This window comes from Haliaeetus leucocephalus, unplaced genomic scaffold, assembly GCF_000737465.1.
Source record: "Haliaeetus leucocephalus isolate CR32 unplaced genomic scaffold, Haliaeetus_leucocephalus-4.0 Scaffold151, whole genome shotgun sequence".
NCBI lineage: Eukaryota > Metazoa > Chordata > Aves > Accipitriformes > Accipitridae > Haliaeetus > Haliaeetus leucocephalus.
The window spans coordinates 12664169-12686120 of NW_010972587.1; the positions used below are offsets into that span (position 1 = coordinate 12664169).

Consider the following 21952-nt stretch of genomic DNA (forward strand, 5'->3'; position numbering starts at 1 on the left):
CAGCCGTGCCCGGCGGGAGGGCGGAGGGGGAGGAAGGAGAGAAGAAAGGGAGGAAGGAAGGGAGGAAAGAAAGAAGGCAGGCCGGCGTGCTGCTGCTGCCGCCGGCCGGGCTGGAGGCGCGGGGCTCGGGTGGCAGCCGGCCCCTGACTGGGGCAGGAGCAGCAGCTTCCAGACCTGGGTTAAAAAGTTAAAAGCAAAACTCGATTTTTTTTTTTTTTTTTTGGGGGGGGTGGGGTGAGATTTTTAACCTGTAGGCGTGCTGCGAATAGCCAAAACCACTCGTGGATCAGGCAGTCTTAGGTTAGTCTTAGCTAAGCAGGCACATGGGAACACGTACTCGGAGTCACAAGCAGCCCAGTGCAGTTGGTGTTTGGGAAAATGCCAAAGCATTTCCAGCCAAGAACTAAGTGAACGTTCCTTTTAGGATCAGAAGGGGTCTTTTGAGGGTCAAGGCTTTCAAAAGTTTTACCGCCGTTCGTGGACAGATTCTGTGCCAGGTCCAGAAAAAATGCAAACTTGGCTGTGTTGGTGTGGTGGTAAGTCAAGGACTGTGCTCATTCAGCAGGACGTGGGAGTATATTTCTTAAAATTTGGCTCTACAGTGGAAAAGATGCATTTTTATAAGTATCCAGGGAAGGTTTGAGCCATGTCATCTTTTGGGTAAACGGACGACTCATCTTTCTACTTTACCTCTAGCACAGCATTACTGGAGAAAATTTATTTTGGACCTTACTTTGGGTCCCTAGGTATAGGCTGTGATTAAAATTAAATTAATTCTATGCTGTGCTAAACTCCGGCCCTCCACTGTTACACACCAAAATTCTGATATATTTCCATATCTGGCTGCTTAGTTCCTGACTCAAGACATTCCTTCTCACAGTAGACACGCACAAAGAAATCCTTAATTTTTAAAAAGACCTTAAAAATCAATACGCCCCATCTTGGAAGTTTACTCGGCCAGTGACCTTGGGGTTAAGGGCCCTTGGTGTTTAGGGCTTTAAAGCCTCAGTTGTGGTCACTCTGCAGTCAGCGAGCCAGAGGGCTTTTTCAGCAGAAATTCCCCCTTCGGAGTCATGGCTTGGTAGGTGTTTTTCAGTGCACAAAGGTACAAACTGAGACGGTTTGAAAAGGCCTTGTTTTTGAAAAGCATTGACCACTTCGGTCATGAAGAAGGGGAACTCATCAAGTGCTGGAGAAGTCGATGTTCCTCATCCGGCACGTGGGCGAGGAGGCTCCTGGATGGGGCTCTGGGTGGCCCCTGCAGAATGTGAAGCACAAGAGCTTCGTAGCATCTGAAACAGTTTTCTGCCTGGGTTGAGAGAACGCACTCAGGGCTGCTGCTGGGTGCCTGTCTTAAACTCTGCAAGGGCTTCATGAGCTCAGGGGCGGTCAGGGAATCCTGGAAGGGAGAAATGGTGGGGATCTGCTGCCTGAATTTTATCTGGTTTTGCTTTAGTCCAGTGATCGCTCCCAGTCATTTCAAGTTAGTGCGTGTTAGAGACCAAAATCTTCAGCTTCACCTGTCCAAAATGAGCATCCGAACATCAAATGGGGAAATGCAGTTGTCTTTCCTGCCTGCTCTTTTTCCATCTCCTTGCTTGCACTATCATCTCACTCCATGATGGAGTTTGATGTTTGAGCTATGCTTAGCAAACTAGCATTTTTTAAGGACATAGCCAGGATAGATGTTTGATTCCCAAATGGCCCCTAGACAGAAGGCAGGCATCTCAAAATTCACTTCACTATACAAGAAACATACTGGGTAACCCAGGAGAGATGGAGTTCTCCCAGGAAGGTGCTGTCCAGCAATGCTCTCAGTGCTCGGGGGAAGCGTTTTCAGAAAGTAGCTTTATCGGGGGGTGTCACAGATGGGGTTTTCCAGTCTCTCTTGGGGTCCTAGGCCCTTGCATTCTGTCCAAGATGCCATTTACGTGCCTATGTGTTCTGTTGGTTGCCTGCCCTAGATTTTAACAACCAGGCCAGCCAACCAACCAACCTTTGATGGGGCTTCGAGAGCCGGTAGGCACCTCTCACCATATAAAGACTTTAGCAGGTTTCTTACAAAAGCTTTGAAAATCTCTGCTTCTCCTTGTATTCTCAACCTGAATTAAGTACACTTTCTGCAAGGTCTAGCTGTTCGCACAGCAGTGTCTAGTTTAATTATCAGAAACTCACTTGGTAATCACGCTCAACACCTGCTGCAGGTTTTTTACTTCATTATTTACTCATGAGAAAGAATTTAATTGTATTACTCTGTCATTTTCCTTTTCAAGTGCCATTAATGGGCCTAGGGATATGTTTGTCGTTAAGGACTAGACTGGACATCTTGATTCCATTCATAGGTCTGGCACGGACTCCCTGTATGATCTTGGATGAGTTGCTTGGTCTCTCTGGACCTTGATTCCTCTTCGGTAGAGTGGCTATAAAATACATCTTTTCCAGCTTTTGTCTAGTCAGAGTGTTAGTCAAGTGGAATGGAAGCTGGCAGAGGGCATCCGATTGCTTCCTGTGAATGCATTAGAAGGGTAAATATCAGGGAGGGAGAAGAGATACTTAAGCTAAAGAACAGTTGTGGCAGAACAAACACCTATAAATAGAAGGTGGATAAATTTGAGATGGAAATTTGAAGAAGGTTTCTCATCATCAGATCAGTTGAGTTCCAGAGCAGCCTTCCAGGATGAGTCGGGGGGAGAACGACCTGGTGCGTAGGGTACATTTCTACCCCTCTGAAAATTAAAATGCATCGCGTAGGCCAAAGCTGCCTGCTGACTGTCGCTGCTGCTGCTGCCTGGCTGTGGTGCATCTACCAGTCCTGCTGCTGCTTTTGCACTAGTGCAACAGCAGTAACATCAGAGGCATCAGTAACAGAGCTCAGGTGTGACATCTCTCTTAACTTTTGGGGGGTAGAGTCTCTTAAGGACTGGCAAATGCTCTAGCTGCCTTTAGTATGAACCTTGACCAGTTAATGAGCGGGATTATTTGGCATGGGTTTTATTCCAGCAAAGGACTGGTCTTCACAATGCCAAAGGTTCTCTTCCTTTGTTAATATTTCCCAGAAATGGCTGCATTTTAGCTCGTGAGGCAGTGAAATCTGAGTGGAAAGAAGATGGTGGGGATCATTAATAGTTTTCTCAGGTTGGTGGTTCTGAGTTTGGCATTCTTTCTAAAGGTTGCCAGGTACCAAACATCACTTCTGGATGTTCAGACATCACTTCGGGATGTTAAAGGTTGAAGTATTTTAATCTTCATGCATTTCCCTACTCCTTTTCTCACACTCTAGGTTGCCAGATGGATGCCAGAGACAAGCAGCTTTTACGCTCCCTGCGCCTGGAGCTCTGCACAGAGGTGCTGGTGGATGGAGTTGTTATTCAGTATCTCTACCAGGAAGGGATTCTCACGGACAGTCATGTTCAAGAAATAAAATCCCAAACCACCACTCAGAGGAAAACCATGATGCTCCTTGATATTCTCCCCACCAGAGGACCCAAGGCTTTTGATGCATTCTTGGATTCCTTACAGGAGTTCCCATGGGTTAAAGACAAGCTGATGGTGAAGCGTAAGGAAATGACAGTACAAGATCCTGCAGGTAAGGCCATGTTGCTGATATTTTAAAGCTTGCTCTCAAGCCGTAAGTTTGAAAGTATTGACTGTACCAATAATTTCAAGTTACGTGTTGTGTAGATATGGAGCATGATATCAACAAAAGGGGACAGCCTGAATTTGCTGGAAGCCAGCCAAACGCCAGAAGTATTGCAAACTTTGGGGAATGAGCAGGGCTGGATTTCAGGAGATCAGGAGACAGCAGGAGAGGCTGCTCTGGGAGAGGCTGGGATGTAGGAGGACCCAGACTCCATTATCTAAAGGAAACGGACTATAAAGTAGTTTTGACTAGCTGCAGAACAGTCTTCTCACCATCCATACCCAATTATTCTTTGTTTTATGTATGTTTTACAGTGGTTTGTTTCTGGATTGCTCATGTTGACAGAATTTTTATTTACTTACTCTTATTTTGATTTTAATGTCATTTTGATTTTGTAGCATATGCTAATTTAGATTGTTAGCTTATTATGTTTACTGGAGTGCAAATATCTAGGATCATTACTTCCAAAATTACTAGCCATTGCTAAGTTTTTAAAAAAAACCCAGGAGCTAACCGATTTAGAGGGTGTTGTATAATCTTATTTAGTGAAATCTTTGGCTTTCTGGCATTTAAATGTACTTCTAAAACTAGTGTTCTGGACTTGATGTTTGTTCGGAAGTGATTTCTTTACCAATATGTGCATGCAATTGTTGAGCTGTTTTGAACTCTAAACAACTGCTTAAAATGCATGTTTCTTGCCCTAGATTCTGGCAGCATGCGCTGGCTGCTAACCTCATGTTACCAGCGAGATAGTGAAATAGTCTGCACTTGGGAACATCGTTTCTGAGCAGTCTGATTAATCTTTCTCCAAGCCCTCCACTCTTCCCCCCTATCTGAGTTTGGTCATATGTATTTTGATGCACATGACACATGATTTTTCCAGTGTCAGTGTGCTTTGCATGAGACTGAAAGCCTGTGAAGGTGGGTGACTAAGACCCGTTGACTGTCATGTGCACCTGCGTTCCAGTTCAGCTGCATGTTCAAGAACGTTTTGTCAAGATCTGCTGGACAGATCTGACGTTATCTTACCTTAGGACATTTTTAATGGACTATCATGACAGCTTGTCTTTCTGTTGGGTCTCTGTGGAGGTTGCTTTATGCTTGCTCGGGAATGGGTAAATAATTTTCAGAATTTGGGAAATAAATGTCCTGTGCTGCCCATAGGGGAAAACACTGCAAGTTCTCAGCACAATGCATACTTGTGGCATTGAGTGTGTTGGGAAAGACCTTGCTCGCTGTTATGACAGATCCTGTCATGGCAATGCTCTTTATTTGCCTTCCAAATCAGCCTGTTTGTTTGCTAATTGCTGGTTAAGCTGTTGAATAATCCTTACAGTTCCAGAAACGCACACACAGCCATCGAGTACAGTCAGGATCACGTAGTTTGTTACCAGAAAAATTGTTTCTGATTTTTGTACTTTTGCTTGTTTTGTGGATTGCTTGTTTCTTTTTTTGATCGCTTGTGACTAATGTGCTGGATTTATGCATATCGGGTTCTCTGGTTTCAAGTGGGCTGACTTGATAATCCAGTTGCCAGATTTTGTGTGTAAATTAGAAAAGGCTTCCAAACCAGATCAAAGGTTACTGTTATTTTTACTGTGGCAATACAGAGTGTAAGAACAGGATAAGAGGCAGATAGCCAAGTTTGTTTTAATATTTAGGCATGTTCTTTAGAAGCAAAAGAAAGAGAGCACCATCTGTGCCCTAATAAATGCTGAGTGCACCCTGGAATGAATTGGAAACTATGGTGGCATCATCAGTGCTGATTACATGCAGGAAAATGTGGTTTGGGATAAAAAGCCTCGCTTTGCATTCTAAACAACAAACTTGTAAGCTTTTGTCTCGGCAGAGTACTTGAGCATATGCTTGGCCTTAAGCATGGAAAAAGCCATTGGCTCTAATAAAACTATAAGCATACTTAAAATTAAATGTGTTCTTTAGTGCCATGCTAGATAACTTAACTTTTCCCTCATTGGAAACAGTTCTTATAAATGATGATTTGTCAGTGGCAATTTCTTTTAAAGAATCCATTTGTAGTGAAAAAAGCCTGCCATATACACAGTACCTTTTTTTCAACCCCAAAACTTTTAAAATTGAAGTTGATTTTATGGCCTCAGATTTTTAAATCTTTTTTTCCTTTGAATCATACATACTTACGGAAATCGCATGCCTGGTGTTCACTTGTTTATGCTCGATTAAAATTCTGTTTACTCAAGCAAAATATCCTCAGTTTTTGCAGATCTTTTGCAGGACTAAGGACTGGTGGCAAGTTGTTCCTTGAAGGAAGGTTTTATTTTATAGTCTTTCTCTTCTCACTGACTACATGTAGGATTTTTAAAGTAAGTAAAAGTAGACTTAGGTTTTCTCTATCTGAACTTAAAAACTGTGGCACATGCACAGTGATTTTTCCTATGCAGGCCTTTGGATTATTGTGCATTTTGTTCAAAGGGATCAGGCTTTCTATCTTTCCTTTGGCTGAGAAATATACTTTGTTGGTTCCCAGTTAAAAAAAAAAAATCACAACTGTAATTGTTAAGAAGCTTTAAATTTATTTTCTTCCCCTAGTAAAAAAAAACACCACAAACCAACAAACCAACCGAACCAAACAAACAGCAATTTCAGAAGGACAGAAATAAAAACATTTTTGGTGATTAGTGTAAATATGATCTCCTGGACTGAGCAGCTACAAAATAGAAGCCAAAGTCTGAGACCTAGACAAGACACTGCCACTGACTCATTGGGAGCCTTTGGGCAAATTCTTCCAAGGCAGTGGGGTTATTGATTCCCAAGCTGTGTAACTTGGTGTAATGTTCATGGAGCAGCATATAGGGTAACTGTAAATTGGCCCAAGATTCAACCCAGAGTATGCTGTTTGGCTGCTTGTAAATAAATGAACTTTAAAACCTGTGATAGCCTGAGTTTTATTGCTGAACATCAGTTGACTTAAAAATAATAGTTCTGTATATTGTTATCTGCTGTAGTTCCAAGGAACACAGAAGACCATAATCCTGCAGAGCATGAGGAATATTTTTTTCCGTGGGAATCAGGAGAGTGATGTGCAGGCAGGTAGGGCCACTTGCATCTGTAAAATTGCAGCAAAGAGACCCAAGATTCCTTCCCAGTGCTTGTTTACTTTATGCACAGGACAGCCTTTTGCCTTGGGTCACCTTTCTCCTCTCTCATATGGATCTGTCAGATGGCCACAGCTTTGGGGAAACCTTTCCTTAAGGTAGGGAAAGCACTGTAAAACCCCAAAATCTCAGGAAGAAAATTTAAAGTCATGTGCTTTTGGAGGTAAATATTTATGACTTTAATTTATTTCAAGATGATAGGGTGTGTTTCTTGCTTATCTAAGAACCTGTGATAAACAGTTCACCTGTGCAGAGTGGCACTGCAAGATCTAATGATTATAAACATCAACCACAGTACGAGTTTCTGATTTTGAAGATGAGAACTGCCGTAGTAAGAGTTAACAAAAATAATGTGGGTCTGTTTCATTGGGAAAAGACTATTCTGGTTTTTCTGCCCTAGTTTGGATAACTTTATGCCTTTGTCAGGCACATAAATCTTCAATATAGTATTATAATTCCTACAAAAAAACTACAGCTGTTGGCAACAGATTTCCATTCTTTCTAGGAACAGCAAACAGTTACCCAATATTTTTTGCACTGAATAAAAAAATATAAGCTTCGATGGCATTTGTTTATGAGAATGTTTTTCTAATCTCTCTCTGCTCGGGAATTTCTCTGCCCAAGTATTATATTTCTCTCTGTGCTATATGTTGCTATAAAATTATTTAATTCTAAGAGTGTTAGTACTGGACCTCTTTGTAGTATAGATGATTTCTCCATTCCACAGGAAATCACAGCATACTGAGAAAGAGAAAAGTCTGAGATACAGCGTTTGCCAAAGGAATCCTGCAGCACCCGTTGCTATCTGGCAAATGTTAGTGAATTTGGGGCATGGAGTTACACAGAATCGTCTTGGGAAAGCTGTTCTCTCACAACTAAGCAAGGAATATTTTTCAATGCATGATTTTGTTACTGTTGTGGTACCTAGTCAGAAGTCTGCCTTAGGGTCCTGTTAGACTTGGGTGAGGTTTTTTGGTTTGAACAGATTTTTGTGTGGTTGGGGTTTTTCCCTGGATGTGTGGGGAATGTGTGTTCTCATATAGCTGTATAAAGCTTCATGTTGTGTAACACTTTGGATGAAGCATGCAAATACAAAACAAAGCAAAACATGTACTTCTGAGAAAGCCATCCTTCCCTCCCCCCACAGCTTTCCCAAAGTCCTTTTTCCACAGCCAGGTTGTAGGTTTCTAAGAACTCGGATTCAAATGCAACAGCATTAGGACATGGCGAAGTTTAGCATCTCTCCTTACCTTTTGTTGGCTGCTGCCTGCCCTCTTCCTATTCTGCTTCCTCTCATGTCTAATGCAGTGAGGAAACAGTCTGGTCTCTCGCCTTTTCCATTTGGATGTCAGATAGGAGAGCAGCTGATGAATTCCTTTTCTCTCTCTAAAATGGTGGACAGAAGACGGTGGTTTTTTTCTTTCTTCTCTTTCCCTCCCCTCTCTTGTATAGTCCAGTGGCAGAAGGGGGAGTTTCCTCCCATGTATGTCTGAAGGAAAGGGATGGGCTTAGCAGCCTTGGCCGCACTGGATTGACCTGGAGATGAAGGAATGCCCTTGTGCCACATCCCAATGCCTGGAGGCTAAAGAAAGTGTTCTCTGGTTCTCTGGAGAGATTCAAAGGCATCCTCGTAGGAGAATTTCCCAAACTCTTTTCCACATTCCCATCTCCCCTGAAAATCGGGTGTTACATTTATGGCTTTGGCTTTGTTCCTGACCGCAGCGAGATCTGTGAAGTCTGGCATTAAGGGTTTGTGCACACACTCAATATTAACAGCATGCATCATGACATGGACAAGTAATCAACTTCCCTAGTTCTACAGAGTGTTCTGTGTATGTATTTTGGTTTTAATGTGTGTATGAATGTAAGATTTTTTTTCTTTCTTTTTTTTTTAACAGTTTAAGGAATATTTGCTTTTTTGCTTTTTTGCTGTGTTAGTAAGGAGCTGTGTTTATGCTGCTTACATCTATGTTTTTCACTTTGAGAAGCCTAAATCTTAGGCATCGTGGTTAAGAACTATAGTGTTTTGTGTCCAGTCTCAAACAGTTTCTTTCAGGTAAGTTAATGGAAAGATATAACCATATTTGGTGTCATCCTCAGTAACACAAATATGTGAGGCTAATAATAATATAGATTTAATAAAACATATAGTCCCTGGAAACAGGAGAGAAGTGAGTTCTGGCAAGAGAGGTGTTTGGGCCAGCTTTGCCTGGTCAACTACTCATAACCAGTGCCACTGAGAGGAAGCAGTGGGTAGTTGGGATTGAAGACTCCGTGGTGTAGGGAATGGAGATCTCCATCTGCTGACCAGACCTGATGACTTCCAAAGTTTGCTGCTTCCCCAGGGACTGGATCCAGGGCATCACAGAGGTTGCCAAGGCCTGGCCAATCATCAGACTTTGTTACTTTCTCATGTGGGCACTAGTAATACTTCAGCAGATTAAGGATGACTACAGGACTCGGTGATCCCATGGGATCCAAGGGATGGAGCCCAAGCAGTATTCTCCATCCTGCCGTTCAAGGGGAAGAACCTGGGCAGGGGTGGATGCATCCTGCATATTCCCACCGGTGTGTGCCCCTGGTTGCAGCAGTGTAATGTCATTGGGTTTGCAGAGACACGGAGGGATAGTTCACACAACTGCAGTGCCATAGCGCATGGCCTCAGGCTCTTAGGCAAGGATCCACTGCAGTTTCTTCAAAGGATTGTCTTGAATGCACAGAGCTTTGCTATTGCCTGGGCAACAGGCGGGTCAAGAGCTTATGGGTTAGGGTCAGAAGGGAGCTCAGTAAGAAAGACACTGTGGTGGCATCTTTTATAGGGCTTCCCAATCAAAAGGAGTTAGAGCCTGGAGAAGGGAAGATAGCAGCTTTCCAATACCTACAAAGAGGATATCAAGAGAAGACAGGGATAGGCTCTACACAGCAATGCATGGTGGGAAGATGAGAAATGAAGGGTGTTAGTTGAAATGGGAGGTTCTGACTGGTTGTGAGGGGAGTTTTTTTGTCATAAGGGGAGTCAAGAAGTGGAACAGGGACCCAGGGAGGTTGACCAGTCTTCATCCTTGGAGGTTTTCAAGAACTGGCTGCATAGAATACTGAGCAACATGGTCTGATCTCAGAGCTGACCCTGCTTTGAACAGGAGGTTGGACAGGAGACCTGCTGAGGTCTCTTCCAACACAAATTTCCCTATGAACCCATGAAGCCTTCTTAAAAGAGTGCTTCTATTGCAGGCCCTGGTTCTCAGGGCAAGTTTAACAACCCTGGTGTTTACTGGGAATGTAACACAGTATGTGTTACAGGAGGCTTCTGGAATGCAGAAGGGACAATATCTTGATGAATGTCTTAGATCAGTAGACTAACAGAGGTGCTCTACTGGCCTTGCTACTCACAAAGAGAGAACAACTATTTAGGGATGTGTTTGTTAATGTCAGTCTTGGCTGCAGTTACCATGCAGTGCTCAAGTTTGCGATACTGAGAGAAGAGAGGAAAGCCAGTAGCAGAGTAAAGGTCCTGGACTTTTGCTTGTTCCTGAAACTAGTTGATGGGACGCTGTAGGAGACAGTTCTGAAGGACAAAAGCACCCAAGAGACCTGACTGATCATCAAGGAAAACCTCTTCAAAGCACAAAAATGGTCCATTCCTATATACAGGAAAAGCAGCAGGCATGGCAGGAGGCCAGCTTGGCTGAAAAGGGAACTCCCAGCTGAGCTCAAAAATTCAAAAAGGAATTGTGTAGGAGGTGGAAACGAGGATAGGCTACCCAGGAGCAATATAAAAGCATTCTGTGGGCTTTTAGGAATAGAGTTATGAAGGGCAAAGCTCACCTGAGTTTGAAACCATTCAGGGATCTGAAGGACAGCAAGATGGGCTTCTACAGGTACATAGGCAGTGGAAGGAGGACCGAGGCAACCACTGAAGAAGGGCATGGAAAAGGCTGGGTCTTCATATGCAAAGCCTGCTGTCAGTTAGTTCCTGGTCTCTGTGCCTAGTAGTGGAATTTGGATGAGGGAGATGCTATTTATAGTAGAAGAGAATCGAGTTAGGAGCTACATGAGTAGAGTGAGCATACACAGATCCACAGACCTGGATGGGATGTGCCTGAGAGTGCTGAGGGAGCCAGCCTATGTCTTTCAGAGGCTGTTTTCTGTTATGTTTGGTACGCTGTGGTAAGCGAAATGCGCAATGTGCAATAAAGTACTGGGAACAGCCAGCTTGGGTCTACCACAGGTAAATCAAGCTTGACCAACTTGATTCTTGCCTTCTGTGATAAAATGACTGCCTCTGTGGGTGATGGCGGTAGATTTCGTTTAATTGACTTCAGCAAGGCTTTCAGCACAGTGATAGCATTCTTGTGGCTAGCTGGGAAGGTATGGACTGAATGGGTGGACTGCACAGTGGGTGAAAAAAAGGCTGGACCACCAGGCTCAAAGGAGGGTGGTCAGTGGTTCAATATTTATTTAACTGGAGGCTAGTTACGAGTCACGTTCCTCAGGGCTGACAGTGAGACCAATTCTGTTTAACCTCTTTGTCAGTGACCTGGGTGATGGGAGGGACTGTATCTTTGGGAAGTTTGTAGGTGAATTAATTTTGTTTGCATATTTGTCAGTTTGTGTTCTGGGGTCTTCTGAACTGTGCCTAAAGCAGGAAGGCAGGATGATGCCAGGCCTTGGGGATCATTTGACACAGGAGAGTGGGACTGCCTCTCAGAGGGATCCCAGCAAGCTGGATGAATGGGCCAGCAAGAACCTCATGACATTCAGCAGAAGTAATTGTAAAGCCCTGCACCCGGGATACAAAATTCCTGCAAAATAACACAAGATGGGCACTGACTGCCCGGTTGCAACTCTGCAGAAAAGAAGCTGGATGTCTTGATAGACAGCAAGTACAATGCTGGAGACTAACCACACACAGGACTGCATCAGCAAGAGCAAAGGCAGCAGGCTGAGGGAAGTGATTACTCCCCTGTACTTGGTACTAGGAGGCTGTATTTAAAATACTGCGTCTAGCTTTATGCCACCAGTACAAGGGAGAGATTGACAAACTAGAGAGTCCTGAGGAGCACCACCAAAGTGGCTAGTTTAACATGAAGTATAGGGAAAGGCTGAGACAACTGAGTTTGTTCTTTGAGAAGGCAAGTAGACTCAGAAAAGGGGGAATCAGACTCTTCCTACAGGTGTGCAGCAAAAGGGAAAGAAGTGGCAGCCACAAGTTGTGGCAGGGAAAATTCTGACTGGATATAAGGAAAAAAAATTCACAAGACAGGTTAAGCACTGGCCACCAGAAGTTGTGGCCCAAGTAGGGTTGCCCAAAGAGGCTGTGTAATCTCCATCCTTGGAGACAGTCAACACTCAACAGTAGAAGACCCTGAGCAACCTGATCAGACTTTGAAGCTGGCCTTGCTTTGGGCAGGAGGTTGGACTAGATGACCTCCAAAGGTCCCTCCCAACCTAAATTCTTCTGTGATTCTGTAAGCTTGACATCTCACTCTGTGTACTCCGTATGTGGGATTTTAATCCAAATATAACTGGTGCTGACATAGGACACTTTGGATATGTATGCATGACTTCTAGTTCAGATTAGGAATGTGCTTTTTAAGTGAACTGGAGTGTTTGAATTTGATTTCTTTCAGGTGAATCTAAGCAGGAAAATGTGCTCTGGGTGTTCACAGAGGCCATGGGACCAGACTAGAGCCAGTTAGAAGTGAAACCTTCCAGCTCTGTATAGTCTGAAAGCCAGATCCTCAGCATGATCTGTATCAGTCTGTAGGTCCTCTCCTATTGCTCTGTACTGCTTGCTAATATAGACATAGCCTTTTCTGGCCAGTGAAAGAGGTGGCTTTTTCCATAAACATCTGCAGTCTTGGAATCCTTTCTTCCTAAAATTCTGTGTTCATACATACATATAGATGTAGATGTGCATCATATCAGGGATGCTGCTGCATGCAAATAAATGCATTTTTTCTTTGATTGTTTAAGTATCTTGATTTCCCAGAGTTTATAGTACTGTTTCTCATCTTGGGGTATGCCCATTCTAAATGGCTTACAGAGTTCACTGCCTGTAGTTTTCCATTAGACAAAGTATTTTAATTCGCTGTCCATTTTCCTCCTCAGCTTGCATCACAGTATGATAAAATCATGCCCATGTCTTGTATTTCCAAAAACATGCATAGTTGCAGTCCTCTATGATCCCCGAGATCTTGTTTTAATTGTTGCCAGCTTCCCACAGTTGGTTTTGTCTCAGGATGTGGTGAGGGAATCATTGAAAAATGGCACAGATAGTAATAATTGTTTTCTAGAACAGACTGGAAACTTTCTTGTAAGGACCTGATCCTGCAGCTTGATAGAGCCACTTGTAAACGTGAAAAAGCAAAATGCAGTTGTTATTTTTGCACTGTATCATCAGTGTAGGCATTCTGTTGGTACTAATTAATGGCCCTTGTGGCCCATAGATACACACTAATATATGCTCCTTCAGAGCATAATTCCTTCAGAGCTGGCCAGCTTTTCTTTTAGCACCTCCAGAACTGCTTTGGAGCTCCATCTGAAAATGTTTGTTTAATTTTTGTATTCCCATTGCATGGGGAAAATCTATTGTCTCTCATAAATTAAGTCTATGAATGCTGTTTTTTAAAACAACAACCAACCAAGCAGCAAACACACCCACCTTAGCTAGCATGTGTTGTGGAGGCCTGCACAGTCATCCAAAGTCAGTAAAAATGTTAACGAGCGTCTCACAGTGAAAGTCTGACTCCAGTGAAGTCAGAGGCCAGACTCCTGTTGAGCAGAGCAGGACAAAGGTCTTGCCACTGATGACTGAAACGTTCTCTCTGGTGAAGGAGTGGGTGCTATGCTGTCTTCCCTACACTGACATGCCAGCATGTCTCAACCTTCAAAGAAAAATAATTTCTGCAGCTGAAAAGCTATTAACTAGTTCAGACTCCACACACGTTTTGCCTGTCGACTGAGAATATCAGCAGCGATGTGACTTTGTACTGGGAAATGTCATTTGTATGGCAAAGGTCAGGAAGTTCCTCTAGGATACAGTTAATTATGCTTGGTTATTATATCTTGAAGCCCTCCCTGCACTGCTATACACAACTAAGCTTTCTTTCCAGATTTGTTTACAGTCATATATATATGTTTATATGATTGAGAACTACATCACCCAAATATCAGTCCTTGTTACCTCAGAGTGATGCAGCTGCAGTTTATCTTTTTTAGAAGATTTACAGTTTTGTATACAAGACTTTTAAAGCCAATTTTTATATATTTGGCAATTGTCTGTGTAAACAGAAAACCAATCTTGTTGCTTCTTTTAGCCATTGGACCATAGTTCCAGTATACTGTCAGATTATCTTTTTAAGTTTTCTTCCTGCTCTTTCTTTGTCTGTGCACAGATTTGTGTTCCCTCATACATTGATGTATTGGCAAGGAGTTGTGCATGTGTTTTGACAAACACCTCTGCTAGGAACTGAAGCAAAGCTTTGGTGTTTCTTCCAATCTAAATTTAGACAAGGAGCCGATTTGATTTATAGCATACAGTTTGTGTGTGCAGGAAATAAGCATTAATGCATCGGGTCAAAGGGAATAAATTGCCATTAGTGCACCACTTCTTCTGGCAGCCTTCTTAATCTTAGTATTTCACCACCTTGCCTGGGATTTTCAAAAGGACTCATAGTTAACCCAAGCTCACCCAACCCTCCTCCCGTCAAGGTCAAGGGTAAGCTCCCCTTGGCTTTAAAGTAGGCAATTTTAGTCCTGTGCTGATGCTTTTGAAAGTCTTACCTTTCATTTGTAGTTAATAATATGTTGAGCTTTTTAATGAACGGCCTGTTTCAGTCTTTCTAATAAAACGTGCTACGGTTGAGTGAAAGGACTTTACACAGGTAAAGGGTTGACTAAGCCCCTTGCCAGCCCTGGGGGTCTTTGGCTCTGGTGGGAGGTAGCCTTCCTCCGTGGGCAGCTGGTGCTGCCTTTAAGCAGGGGCATGTGAATCCTCAGCAAAATAACTGTTGAGAAAGGAAAGCTGGAACAAAAAGGAAAACCAGTACTTTCTAGTATTTCTATGTGAAGGCAGTATTTCTTTAAATATGTTTTTATTTACTGTAAACATTGGCTATGTGTGCTCAGCTTTTCAAAGCGACATGTTCTTTATTCTTACTCCTCTTCTGTTTAATTAAAAAGTCATGTATTTCTCTGTGATCCAGTTCTACCATACCCCACGTGAGATTAGTTTCATCTTCATATGCTTGAACAGCGATTGCTGCAGTTATGGTTGCAAAATGCTCTCGTCATCCCCTAGGTTCATGTCCTCGTGGTGGATGTGACGAGTTCACCTGCAAAATGCTCGTTTTCAAAGCAATGTCGGGTTATAGCTAGAAATGCTAGCCGGCTGTTTGCAGCAGAAATTAACTCAGGATTCTTGGGGCATTCCTCTTGCAGGCACCCAGATCCAAAACGGGAAGCCTTAAATCTTTCCCCACCGAGCTGCTGGCTGTGCCCCCAGCCAGGTCCCTGGGCACCGCGGCTTTTGCCGTCGGAGCTCCCTGGGCACTTCAAAGCCTGCTCTGGGCAGGTCCCAGGCTGTCCGCCTCTCGCCAGTGCCGAGCAGCTCGGCGCCTCGCTCGCGGCCGGCGTCGGGACACGTGGCCAGGCGTTTCTCCAGCAATCTCGCCCGCAGGGCCAAATCCTGTGGGCGTTCACGGCACACACCTGTGGTCAGATGGGGCTGCGTCCCTGCCAGCAGCTGGCAGCGAGGTGCAGCTCTTTGCGTGGAATAGTTTAAAATTAGTAGGACCCCACCTTGCGACTCGACATCTTAGACGCTTCCCAAGGAAGCGCATCTATAATTTATATGAGCAGTGCCCCCTCAGCTGTGTTTTATAAATCTTTGGTGGAGGCGTCGCTCCAAGAGAGAGCTCAAATCTTGAGTTTTGACTAGAATAAAGTCCTTCCCAGTAGCTGAATTAAATGCATCTAAGTCCCAGAAAGAGACAAGATAGGGCTGGAGTTTCTCTCCTTGTTTCATCTGTGCTAATTGAGGCAGCTTCTCAGTTGGCACGCTGGTCTTTGTGAATCCCCTTGTTAATGCCCCTAACTTTTCCCAGAAATCGTGCATGGATTTTAGCAAAATAATTCAGACCTGTCCTGGGGTGAGGGGATTGATGATAAACCTGTGTCTCTTCCTTGCATCTGAATCCTGGAGAATTGACCCTGTTACTGAGAGTCTCATTTTCGTTTATCGCTATTGTTCATATATTTCATTTATCCTAGTTCTCATATATGGCAATGTTATTGTATCTTTAAATTGTTCAACTAAGTGCATGATCTTCCTTCTTCTATGCAAACTATAAATATATACACTTAATTTGTCTATTTAAAGTTGTTACTTATGTTAGGGATTTTTCAGCTTCCAGTATGATCAATGGATAGAATATAGGTAAGAAAGACATGTGTAATACATGCTTAGCCCAAATGTCTGCCTTTTTATTAGAAGGCTGTTACCATACCTCTGTTTAGATAAAATTAAGTTGGCCAGCTGCTGGCGTGGCACTGTGTTAATCTGATACCTTGCACAAGACGAAGGCCTACAAGGAGCTCCTCAGTCTTCAGAAGGTAATGGTCATCTTACATGGTGTCCATATCCCAATTAGTGGAAACATGTGTGTTACTCAAGTTTGTTTAATTGGAATAGCTAGTTAAGAGGCCTGAGCTAACATATCTTTATTGTCAAACTCAACCTCCAAACATTTGTTTGTGTGACTGTGCACATTAGCATGCTCATTGGCCTCAGTCAGATTACTTGCATCTAAATTTACTTTAATTATACACAGGATTAGGCCATAATGTATAAACAGAGTCTGTAGGAGTGAAAACAACTGTGTTTCCACTGAAGGATGCACAGGGAGTCCCAGGGGGTATTGCATAGTTCTTTGTGTCTTGATTGGGTTCTGCTAGCATTTTTCTTTTGTTTTTCAATTTGTCACCTACAGTAGTATAAAGAATAAAAATCAAGTCATTTAGAGAAAAAGTGAGTCTCGGTAATGTGATGCCTTTCCGTTCAGACTAACATCAGGAAGAATTGGAGTGTAAACCCTGCTATTCCCTTGAGTTTCATGCTCTAGCCTGCTGCATGACAAGGTGTTTTCCTGGCTGATGCTGGTCAGAGGCATTCCTAGTGTGATTATATGACCGCTGCAGTGTTCATTTTGCCTTCAGTATGTGCACCCTCTTACAGAATTCTTGGTATACCAGGATCTGGTTTAGAAGATTTCTCCCCATTTGTTTTATGAAGCCAGATAAGAAGGGAACTGTGATTTACAGCCATGAATTTATGATTTAGAATCATAGAATCATCTTGGTTGGAAAAGACCTTTAAGATCATTGAGTCCAACTGTAAATTTAACAGCTTTCACTTCCACTGCTTAGTAGCCCATGCACTTGGTAAAATTCTTTCTGTATCACTGAGTTTTTTTGTTGACAGGGATTATATTCTGATTAAGAAAGCAGTGTGCTGGGTTTTCCTCCTCTTGTTCTGCCTGCACAAATGTACTACTTCCCATTCCAAATCTCTTTGGTAAGTGCTGATATTGCTTTGGGACTTTTTTTAAGAAAATCAATCTTGATAATGATAGTGACAGTAATCCCATGAGATTGTCTGCAAGTCTTGTGTAATCAGCTGTAAATGTTAGGAAAAGCAGAACTGGCTTTTTGCTTTTGTGCATAAGTCTTTCACTTTGGTCTTAAACATTAGATTGTGTATACTTGTTAGTGTCCAGCCCTTCCGATAGCATCCCCCAAGATGAAGTTCACCGTTGTACACTTCTTCAGCTTGGTTTTTCAACTTCAGCATTCTTTTGTTGAGTATTATCAAATAGTGGGTAACTTTTGTCCATAAAGCTTCAGAGGTCTAAGTTAAGGAAATACACAGGATGTCCATGTTTTGATACTGCTTTCATGCCAACTGATTCCTCCTGGTGTGAATTGAGGAAGGGTTATGAATTATTTGTGCAGGATACAGCATTACTAGTACTTCTTGTACTAAATAATAAGCTGTCCAGTTAAAATTGCAAACCCTCCAGTTTATGTACGACAGACACTATTTTTTGTATGTGCTGTCCTTACCTTGTAGGTTCATTCTGGGAAACTGTCATCATGTCAGCAACATTGTCTGAGATACACGTATCCAGACAAGTCTGGAGCTCTTCAGACTTCATCACTGTCTTGCGTTACTGCCTGTGGAGTAATTAGGAACTCTTTCCACACGAGGCTGGAGAATACCAGAAGTCCTGGAATTGGGGATCTAATAACTGTTAATCCTGGAGCATCAGAGCGGGCACGCAGTCCCAAAGCATGCCTATTCCTGGTGGGAAGAGGGAAGTGGTAAGAGATCTGTACTGCCAGGCATTAATTAGCCTTCTGATTTGGCACCAGCTAACACTTGTACACCTCTAGGGTTTGCAGTGATAAAGTCCTTTTCTCCTATGGCATAAGCGTGCCTTTTGCTTTTGTTATTGCTCAGTTACTATTGACTGTACAAGTCGTTGCCATAGCCCTTTTCCTCCTATAGAGCTACCACCATTTGGTTACTCAGACTGCTAATTTAATCTTGTGCATCAAGAAAAGCAGGTATATTGGCATATTATTAATGAAGAGTTACTCTCTGAATAGATCAAGTCCTTTGGTTTATTAAGTAAGCTAGTACAGGAGCAGAGTGTAAAATCCCCTGGAAAGCCACTTGTGATCCTATACCCCTAACAAGTATGCCCAATTCTAAATGGCTCCCTTTCTCCTTATCTGGTTCCAGTCATGTCTGAGCCACAACTTTTGAGCTTCTTCCCCATTCTGGGTAGCTTCTTCCTTCTCAGTTTACTATTTCCGTATGCATAACCCTTCCACAGATCAGTTAACGTTATAACATATAGTTGATTTAATTGTGAGATGCAGAGCACATTGGTCATACATACCAGAGAAGAGTTTAATGGCATTTCTGTGAACAAACCAAACATCATTGTATTGTATCTTCTTTAAAGATTTAAAAGCAAAGTTATTCCTCGGACCTTTCTCTAGGATTGCATGTTCTGCCTTTGTCAGGATGTTTGGAGTGGGTAGGTTATTATTCCATGTCCTTTCTTATCAGCTTCTGGGTCCAATGGTATCACAAGGTTAATAAAAATGTCATCGGCACATAGAATATATAAAGTATGAAGAATTGACTGCTTTGCCTCACCATAAGGAACTGCTATGAGTTATCTACATGCTTATTTTCTGCCTGACACTGAAATTGGATGTCGCATTTGGGTTTTTGGATATAATTTCTTCCTTGTGTTAAAAATTGTGAACACCAAAATGACCCTGAAGTATCCTCCTTCTACAAAAGCTGTTCGTCTTTCTTTTGTGGTGGTAACATTCATGCTTGCCATCACGGTCTTCTGTCTTTTGCAGGTCATACTATATCCAATATAAATTCTAATGTACAGTTGTGATTACTGCTTTGTCCTTAGATCATTGCAGCTGTGTAGCAGACACCCACTGATTCCTGACCACAGCTGATGGGCTTACTCCTCATACTATGTTTTATAGATTTCCTCACCTTGGTTTTGAAAAAGGGGCTTTCTTAAGACTTAATCATAACCTTATCCTATCCTTGCATAGCCTACATTACAAACTTACTAGTGTTCTTTGCCTTGCCTTTGAGCTGTAGGGGCATATAGGCTTTGATGTTTTTTTTTTCCACCTGTGGGATCCATTATGTTACTAGTAATATTCCTTCTCCTATAGTAGTCTTGCAGTTGCTCAGAAAACATCCTTACCCATGAAGTCTTAGCTGTAAAAGGAGAGATGGATGAGGTTTTGTTCAGTATTTCTGTAATATAGCCACTGGGCTGCGAGATGATGAAAGGACAGCCACGCTGGGTCTATCATGCTCAATATACCCACTGTGTCAAGGAACTCAGCATTAACCTCTGCCAGGCTCTGTTAAGCTGGACACCCACAGCACCATGAGAAGGAAGCTTGACTGGGGGAATCCCAGCAGTGGGGTAGGACCTCCTTCTACTCCCTTTTGCTGTCCTGTCTCCAGACAGAGAGGTGCCAGGTGGCACCTGCTGGTTTCTTACGCGTCTTTGGGAAATGGTGTCAGGGATGCCTTGTTTGATGCTCCCCTTTGGCCCCTTGTTCTGACATTTTTTGAATGCCTTAACCCTCAAGCCTCTCTCTTTTTTCCTTGATTGTCATAGGCAGTAATTTTCTTGGTTTCCCCACATCTAGCCCTCTTATGCCTTTCCCAGGTAGGAAAGCCAGTCAGGACAGTGGTCTAAGAAAGGATAAGCTGAGAGTGAGCATTTAATCCCAGGGTTTTCAGTGACTGCCTTTTTAGGCATAGGTTTTAGTACTCAGTTTGATTTTTTTTTTTTTTTTTTAATTTGACTGGAAGTAGCTAATCAAAGTTCTGTCTTTTAACACCACAGTCATCATTATTTTCATGCAAAGTGATAATACAACACATACCTGAAGAAGGCACATATGCCATGTCTGGAACACCAAAATGAATTACCTCAGACATAGAGGCAGAAGGCAGTCACTCAAAACAAGGTATGATATAGGATCAAGGTACGGGAAATGCACTATTAGATAATCTTCCCCCACCATTCCAGGTTTATAAAATAAGTATTGGCGTCTGCACACAAATGTGGTTGGTGCTTTAGGAATGCCAAAGAGGATGTAGCTATTTGACAGAACTACAACCAATTCTACACCTGCTTTTCCCTACAGGTTACGAGAAAGCGTTGAGAGCTGTTCTCAGCTTTGAGTGGGTCACCCTTTTTTGGTAGCTTGAATTCAGAATATACATACATACCTAAGTAGTTTATTTCCTATGGGAAATGAATGTGTTTAAGTAGCTGAAAAGAGGTTGTTCAAGAGAACTGGTGCTTCTGGCAGACCACGATTCTCTTACCTTGTGGTGTACCCAGGCTGGCTGGTGAACCTTTGGCCTTGGAAGGAAAAATACCTGAATCTGTTGCTGTTCTTGGTGTTTTCTCATGGGGCAATCTGCATGATTGAATTATATTTAGTACAGAAAAAAGCTAGGTGTCTTGTCTTTAGAACTGTTTAATATCGCTTACTTTTTTCCCTCTGTACAAGTTGGGTGTGTTACGCTCTAGGCAGCACCCAGCTGAGCTGCGTCTTCTTGGAAAAGCGTCTTGCACTTTGAACAAACAGTACGTAGCAGCTGGAGCTTTGCCCCAGTACAGAAAGTGCGTGTGTTACATTTATACTGTAAAATACACCAGAACTTAATTTCAGGGTAGTTTTCTTTGTGACTAAAGCCAGAGGAGAAGCTGAAATTTGCCTTTTGTCTACAGCTGTTTTGTAGAGTTTCAATTAATCTTCAAAGCCTAGTAATTGGTCTAGTTTCATTACGAAGTCTTGAAATGGAACTTTAAAGGATCATTCCTGTTTGGAGATAAAGCCAGTCATAACTCTTTATGCTGCAAGTTGAAGATTCAAGTTTTGGTTTGTTTTTTATTTTTGTCCTGAACACAAATGAACTATTCTAATATCAGGAAAGATTAAGGAAAAGGTGCTCTTGGTGTATGAAGTCCTGTCCATTCTGTGTTTTCTCATCATGTTTCTAAGTAGTTCTTGTTTTCCTGTGGACCATGAGAAACATGAACCACAGGTAGAATATATTTTTTTTATCAAAGTTTTTGGTAAACCATCAAACTTCCGGGAATTAGGCAAGGCTGTCTTTTTGTCGCTCCTTTGTCATTCCATGATGTGTTTTTTTGGTTTTTGTTCTTACTGTGGTTGAACAGTTGGATTGTAATCTGTCAAGAAAAATATGTAGTAGGACCTTTAGATAGTGACATGAAAAATAATTTAATTTGCTAATAATTTATTTAAATTGCTGTAAAGAACCTCGCCTATGGAGTAGAAGTCACTGCATCACCTGCAGACCTTTATTCTATACATCTCAGGGTGAAGGTGCTAGATTTCAGCTCTACTCTGTGACCTGCCCTGAGGAATATGCAGGGAAAATCTGAACTTCAAACTGAGATAGTGTTAGGTAACATCTCAGAGTAGAAACTAGTCATATTCCCCCCGGGCACCAGGACTAGCGAGAGAGTTCTTGTTTAGAGGGACAAAGGTCCCAGGCTTCTTAAAGGCTAGCAATGAT

The 21952-nt window shown here is 42.5% G+C and overlaps 1 protein-coding gene across 1 annotated transcript in view; it reads left to right on the plus strand.

Moving 5' to 3' along the window:
• The first annotated feature begins 3288 nt into the window (after positions 1 to 3288).
• The window catches only part of CRADD (CASP2 and RIPK1 domain containing adaptor with death domain), a 75171-nt gene continuing 56507 nt past the window's right edge, over positions 3289 to 21952 (plus strand). The window contains exons 1-2 of the mRNA XM_010561875.1: positions 3289 to 3596; positions 6744 to 6761. Coding sequence (XP_010560177.1) covers positions 3289 to 3596; positions 6744 to 6761 — 326 coding nt within the window. The remainder of the gene's footprint in view (positions 3597 to 6743; positions 6762 to 21952) is intronic.